The sequence below is a fragment of the Sturnira hondurensis genome, unplaced genomic scaffold (assembly GCF_014824575.4).
Source record: "Sturnira hondurensis isolate 20B ecotype Veracruz unplaced genomic scaffold, ASM1482457v3 Scaffold0000648, whole genome shotgun sequence".
Taxonomy (NCBI): Eukaryota; Metazoa; Chordata; class Mammalia; order Chiroptera; family Phyllostomidae; genus Sturnira; species Sturnira hondurensis.
In genome coordinates this window covers 1314196-1322050 of record NW_028073279.1, presented here as the reverse complement: position 1 = coordinate 1322050, position 7855 = coordinate 1314196, and the positions used below count along the sequence as shown (strand labels likewise).

General features: G+C 37.1%; 1 protein-coding gene across 1 annotated transcript in view; it reads left to right on the top strand.

Moving 5' to 3' along the window:
• Nucleotides 1-7855, top strand: part of TNNI3K (TNNI3 interacting kinase) — a 283730-nt gene that overhangs the window by 224841 nt on the left and 51034 nt on the right. Inside the window, exon 22 of the mRNA XM_037042376.1 lies at nt 5467-5526. Coding sequence (XP_036898271.1) covers nt 5467-5526 — 60 coding nt within the window. The remainder of the gene's footprint in view (nt 1-5466; nt 5527-7855) is intronic.

Sequence of the window (7855 nt, the reverse complement as noted above, 5' to 3'; positions counted from 1 at the left end):
GAATTTAGTTTTGTGAGCTTCAGACATACCTTATATAATTCTTTTAATGCTGCCACTCAGTTTGAGGTTGAGAAAAACTGAAGCTCAGAATGGTTAATAAACTATCCAAAGTCACATAGTATTAGATATTTAACCTCAAGTCTTTTAAGTCTCAACCCAGTGTTCTTTCTAATGTGCAGAAGCTAGAATCTCAGGCACTGAATCTCACATACTTGCAACTGAACTATTCCTTATGGATTTGAATGCCACACTTAGAAAGTGCGTGTACACAGGAGCATTGTGGGTGATTTACAAGTGCACCTGTCCACATCACACTGAGTGTTCAGCATTGAGTTGTTGTCAAAATAATGGCATGACCCTGTGCACCACTGTCCCTATTTACCTGATTTCACCCCAGTTGACATTTTTGTTTGTTTCCTTGGATGGAAAAGTCCTCAAAGGGAAATGTTTTGCTGATGTGGAAAAGGTGAAACAAAAATGGCAGAAGCACTAAAAGTCATCAATCAATGAGTTTAAAAACTGTTCTGAGCAGTGAGAAAAACATCTCGATAGGCTGTATTGCATCAAATGGAGAGTACTTTGAATGTGACTAAAGTTTAAGCATGTAAAAATAAATACACATTTTAATAAATAAATACCATTTGGGGAGGTTCCCCCTTTCATATGCATGTTTGAGGATTATTTGTTCTATTTCTATGAAAATGCCAATGCAATTTTGATAGAGAATGCTTTGAACCTATAGATTACTTTGGGTAGTATGGGCATTTTAAACTATTAATTCTTCAAATTCATGAACATGGGATATCTTTTCATTTATTTTTGTTTTCTTCAATTTCTTTTAGCAGTTTTTTATATATAACATCATGTCATCCACAAATAGTGATAGTCTTACTTCTTCCTTTCCGATTTGGATGCAATTTATTTCTTTTTCTTGTCTAATTGCTCTTTCTAGGACTTCCAATACTATGTTGAATAAAAGTGTTAAGAATGGGCATCCTTGTCTTTTTCTGATCTTAGAGGAAAAACCAATGAGTATGATGTTAGCTGTGGGTTGGGAATATACTTTTAATAGGCAATGAGTGTGATATTAGCTGTGGGTTGGGAATATACTTTTAATAGGCAACAAACAGAAGCATCAAGGAAGTCAATTATAATAACACAAGCAAGAGATGTCAGTGGTTTAGATAAGGGGCAGTCAGATCCTGAATAAATTTGTAGTATCGTGATGCAATTTAACATAGCAAATTTGAGCTCAACTAAGCTATCCTGGACAATTGAACATGCTAGGTATGCAGGAGTAACTAAACCATGCCTTATCCTCAAAGCACTTTCTAGCTAGTGATATAGACATGTAAATACTTAACTATAACATAAGGAAGAATAAAGCAAATCTATGTAAAGGTGAAAATTATTTTTTGGAATTACTTGGACATTTGAAGAAGGACATGTCTTATGAATTGGACCTGGAGAGGACAGAGGACTTTCACAGGCAAAGAATAAAAGTAAGATAATTCCAGTCTAAGAAAATAGTAAGAAAAATACCTTGCATTGGACAAAAGATCTAATCTCAGTTAACTTCTTTTATTTTTTGATAACTTCATTCAATCTTTTTTAACCTCTCTGGTCTGCATGATCTAGTTCAGAGGTCAGCCAGAGATTTAGGCAGAGGTTATTGGCAGATAATGGAACTCCCTCTTTCAGATGCTCTTCTTCCAGGATCTCCCCTCATTTTTGGATGGACCCAAGATTCCTCTCCTCTGGTGTCCATGCCAACAATAATCCCCCTTGCATTTGCACAGACCCTGTGAATATGATGACGAAGTATTTCTCCATAATCATGCATCCTCATATGAGCCAAAGGAGGATTATCCTGGTTAGATCTGACCTACCAGAATAGCCCTATAAAAGCAGAGAATTTTTCTCCAGTTAGTCACAGAGGAAAAAGTTAGAAAAACATGCTCTTTCTAGTCAGGAAGAAGCTAAAGACCTTGTTAATAAAATGCTTTTAGGGGCCATGTGGCAAGGAACTGTGTGTATCTTCTAGAAGCTTTAGAGTCACTCCTGAATAGTTAGTAAGAGAACAGGGACCTGAGTCATAGAGCGACAAAGGAATACATTCTAATAACCAACATGATTGAAAAAGGTCCCTGAGCCTCAGAAGGGAAGCACAAGGCTAGATGACACCTTAATTTTAGTCTGATGAGACCCTGATCAAAGGGCTCAGTTACTCTGTACTGTAAGATAATAAATGGGTGTTGCTTTAAACCATTGCATTTGCGATAATTTGTTATAAAACCATAGCTAGTACACTGAAGTTGCCATGAATTCTGTCCTCTGATTCTTTAAGAAAGCAAACCTGTAGGTATATTATGAGAATTTTCATTTCTCTCTAAGATGCAGATGGGGTTTGCCCTCAGGATAAATGTTATTTTAATAATAATAATAATAATAATATAGATGAGAAACTTATCCCATGCCCTTCCTTTCCTCCAACTGCCTTTCCTCCAGAATCAGTCTGTGTTCATTCACTCTACTGTCTTCTGGTAGCTATCTTTTCCATTCTGTCCAGATTTTACATTTCTTGGTGGGGAGGGTTGGTTCAGTATATATGCTCTTTGTCCATTCAGATCCTGCATACAATTTGAAGGCAGAGTAAATATGATTTGCTGGTGGATTAAAAGCAAAAGTGTAACAGGGGGATTTGGTGATTGTGCCATGGTTCTGGATCTCTACAAGGGAAAGAATGGAGTTGCCAGTTGCAGAAGTGGGAAGACCATAAATGCAAGAAATTGCATATGTGAGTTTAGACTTCAAAGGTGAATACTGGGAAAGATAAAAACATTTAGGATTTGTTTTTTAAAGCCATGAAACTGAATTAAATCCTCAACAAATTCACTCTGAAAAGAGAAAAGAAGACCCCCAAAATGAGTCCTGGTAAATCTAAAATTTAATAATAAAAACAAGTGAAACTGAAAGAGGAGACAGAAATAGCAAATGAGAGAGAAGAAGCATAATGAGAAACTAATTATCTCAAACCCAACTGAAGATGTTTCAAAGTAACTAGAGAATGATGATTTGTCTTTAACACTGTGCCAAGTAAAATAAGCATTGAGAATTAACCACTGAATTTAGCAGTGAGGGGGTATGTCTGTGTGTCTTCAACAAAAGCAGTTTCAGCAGAGTTACAGAAGAAAGCCTGATTGGAATAGAGGACAAATTAGACAAGGAGAATAAGAAACTGCAAATTTAATCAAGACTTTAGAGCAATTTTGGTGAACAGAAAAACTGAGTAATAGCTTAAGGAAGAAGTGGAGTCAAGAGTTCTGTTTTATTGGTGTTTATTTGTTTTTAACATGAAAAATTTGTGGTATGCCTGTATGTTGATGGAATTAATCAATAGAAAGGGAACATCAGTGATGCGAGAAATAGAAGGAAGAATTATTGTTAGAGCAATGTCGTTTCATAGATTAGTAGATATAAGGACTAGTACACAGTGAAGGAATTGGATAGCATCAAAGTCTATCTGTAGCAAAGGAATGAGGTCAGATTATGTGAATTTAGACACAGGTGGGTGGGTGATGTAGTAGTTAGACCTAGAGGTTTGGGAAAGAGGAGAAGGTATAAAATAATCATCTGAAGTGTGAGAGAGTGAGTGAGCTAGAAATATGGAATAGGCTCTCTAGGCAGTACTGGGGGTCCACGCAGCATTAGAGGGTCATGATGTTGAAGTAAGACCAGTCAGGATGTATTTAATCAACATTGGGATTTTTCAATAGTGTGCAAAATGCATGCTAGGGCAAGTTGAGGCTGTGTAGAAGAGACTGATTATGATTGTCCGTGACATCTAAGGTAAGTGATGGAGAAAATGAGGTGAGTGAAAAGAAGGCAGGATGAACAAAACAACGAGGAACATTCATTAGACATCAGATAACTAAAAATAGATAGATAGATAGATCAACATTAGCAGAAATGTGGTTTTGAAGACTGAGTAATATATATACGTGGGGAGTTATCATACTATCCTTTTTTCTACCTCAGGGCGTATTTGAAAATGTCCACAATAAAAACTGTTCCCTATTTGTTATTGTTGTTTTTAACTGATAATGGTTTGTGTGGTTAAAGATTGCTGGCATCAGCGTTCCAGAAAAAGTCAGTTAGAAAGAAAGGATTTAGAATCCCCAGACATGATCAGGGGGAAATTGAAGGACAGAGCACAAGGAAGGGCTGTGAGCATTATTAGTAACAGGGTCTAGGAGTGACTAGGGGGCTAAGTGAGTAAGTGGAGGTAGAGATTCAGATCATTTGCATAAGAATGGACAAAGGAATCCAGAGGTCCAGCCATTGTCATGATTGTCTACATGGATAATAAAAACAGCAAGAACAATGGTAGACAGCGTGACAGTGAGCAGTGGCACTAAAATTTCAAAGAATGAGGGAGAGGGACTCATTGTAATAGCTCAAAAAGCTAGTGGTTTTTAAGGTGAAATCATTTGAAAGTAAGGAAGACATGGACTGGACCACCATTTGCCCTATCATATTCCCTCCCAACCTAGAGGTATAAGGAATAAGCCACAGAAAACAGCTTCCACTTGGCAGGATTATGGGAGGAGCAGTGTCCTCAGGGGAGGGTTAGATATTAAGGGAGAAATTGTTCTACTAAAAATCTAAATTAGCTGGTTACTGCACCTGAATGTTAAATTGGGCTATCTACCTCCCAGCAGTGAAAGTTTCATAAAAGGAGAATGGATAGGTTATGTCATCCTTAGGATCTGACAAAGGAAGTATATAATTTCTTCAAAAGAGACCAACATTTTCCAAAATCCAAGAATTTTTCAGAGATCCATTATTATTTTTATATTCCTAGCAACTAGAACAAAGTGTGAAATATAATCAGATTATAAATGTTTGTTTAACCAAACTCATCAGACACAGGGGTTTATAATAGACAAGGTCTTTAACGAAAAATTTTGAAGATAAAATGCTTATCTTAAACTCATAAAATAGGACATGGTCAAGAAGTCTGTTGGTTCTAGCTTTGCATCTGAGACAGCATTTTCAAAAGTGAAGCTAATTACAAAATTAGCCTTAGCAGTTCTTTTTCTACAGACACATTGTACAGTGTAAGGCATGGAAGTAGTTAATAGCTTTTAGTATTTACTTTATTCCTTCATTTTGAAGAGGAAAACCTGCCATTTAAAAACATGCAAAACTAATTAACAATTTTTTACTATTTTATTATCGAAATGGAGTTGCAAATTCCGACTTAAAACTCTTATCAGAGGGAGACACCATCCCTCCCTGAACAGCAAATGAACATTCAATGAACACTTCAATACAAGTGTATTTTAAATAAAAATATACATGTTGTTAATCTTTCTTTACAAATGCAAATACCCAATTTTAAAATCCCAAGAGAATTGCCTTTCTCATATTCTTTTGGGAAACAAGTCCTTTCTTTCTCTCCAGGGAAGACCTGAATTTTCAGAAGTTGTTGCCAAGTTAGAAGACTGCCTTTGCAACATCGAGGTGAGAAATTTTGCTTCTGAAGTGTGTTCACTGTACAAGCCTAGACTGTCATCCAAGGAAGTTGAGAGTGCAGGTTAGATAGTGCTTATGGAAAGAGTGCGAGTGTGGTCCAGAATTCCATTCACGTGTTACCCTGTTAATTAAGCTCCTAGGATGGAGCAAAACGGACTGCATTGATGAGGGTGAAGGAAAATGCAGACTGAACTGGAGGCCCTTTCAAAAATAACCAAGCAGGCAAATGGGCACAGGCACACCCAGCTTAAAAAATCAACCTGTATAAATTTGAAAATACAACAAATATGTTACAAGGTAATTATTTAAATCAATTTTTGTACATACACGTCCCCATGTACAGTGAAATGTAAACTAAAATATTAAGCCATTGTTCACTTATGCTCAATGAGAAAAGGAAAAATTATCACTATAATTTGTGCATAAATTAATTGGGAGGATTGCTTTTATACCACACGTATGTTGCAAAAAGTGATATATGTTGGTAATCAAGTTAATGGAATTTTCTTCCCTTAATATCAAGGAGCTGTTTGCTTTAATTTTCTCTATAATTGCCTCAATTTTCTATACACCTGGTAAGGAGATAGCATTTTAAAATAGGCGAGGAAGCTAAAACATGAGCAATAACTCAAGAACAATAATATATTCCCAAATGCAAATGAGTGCTGTAGGAGAGGGATGAACATCACACATATAGGCTGACATATACATGTGCATATTAGAGAAGGGGCATAAAATGGGGGAAAACAGCATCAACCTGAGACTGTATAACTAAACCTTAGAGTGGAAGGAACTAGTCAAATAAAGTTCTCTTCAAAAAAAGAAACTCACCTAAGTACCTGGAACCCAGTCTGTTGGAAAAGGGTTGCAAGTCTGCAATGATCTGCGGCCTGCAGTGATTTGTAGTGATGACTGTGTCTCCTTACTATCTACTTCTTCTAAAAGAGAAGCCTTTTATGAGAAGGAAACTTCAGTCTTTGGACATAAAGCTTCCTTTTTCTTCTCTTCAGTTCTGAAACACACCATGGGAAGAAGCAGTATGTTTGGTGGGGCTTCAGGCATTCCACGAACAAGACCACCTTCCAGAGGCCTTGGATGTTGAGACTTGCTTTTAAGACTTGAGTTCCAAGTGCTCTTATACTTTGAAGCATTATGTTTGACAGCATAAGGTTGCCCCAAGCCTGGGGATGTATCCAGTTAGATCATAGAGTAGCTTTCAGAAACAAGGACAGTGGTAAAAGCTGCTAAACTAGCTTGTCTTGTTACATTGCCCAAGCCTCTTAACACAGTCTCCTCTAGTGGAAAAGATCAATAACTATGGAAAGTATGCAAAGAGAATTTACTGGACTGGGTTACACTAATTAGTAGACCAGGATCAGCTTTAAGGAACTTGATTTGTGGAGTTCCATAAGGCTCCATCCTCTCTACTCCTAAACTTTTTAGTCAGTGGTTTAGACCAAGGTCAAGGAGGCACAGCTTATCACACCTACAGATATAAGGAAGTTGAAAGAGACAGTAAATAGTTGAAACTGAGAGTCTACAATATCTGGGAAGACAAAACCATAGAGCAGATCTAATGAGAATAAATATAACATCACACACAAAGGAATAGTAAAAGTATCACATGGTGAATATATTGTTTAGGAGCATCATGCATGAAACTGGAGAAGTTCTTTATGAGTTAGATTATGAAGTAGCTGCCTTGCTCTGTAGGCTGTGATCAACTCTTGCTGTTCTGAGATAACCAAACAAAATAATACATAGTTATATATTTTTATTTGTTTAAAGATTTTATTTATTTTTAGAGAGAGCTAAGGGAGGGAAAAAAGAGGGAGAGAAACATCGGCGTGTGGTTGCCTCTTGCATGCCCCCTACTGGGGACCTGGCCTGCAACCCAAGCACATGCCCTGACTGGGAATCAAACCAGTAACCCTTTGCTTCACGGTCCAGCACTCACTCCACTGATCCACACCAGCCAGGGCCAGTTGCATTCTTTTATAGGCATAATTAACACTGGGACACTACATTTAGAACAGAGAGATCAAAATGGTGATTGGATTGGAAATCACATATTTGAAAACCAGTTGAAGAAAGGAGGGATGCTGGTCACAGAGAAAAGAAAATTTGAATGAGTCCAACAGATATGTTTAAATATCTGAAGAACTATCATATGGCAAAACAATTGGCCATGCCTTTGATGGGCCAACAGATGGAAATCAAGTGCAATAATAGATTTGGTTTATTTTGAGAAGGAGATTTATAGTGGTTAGATCTGTCCTAAGATAAATAAATGGATCTGGAGGCAGTGAGTTCCTCA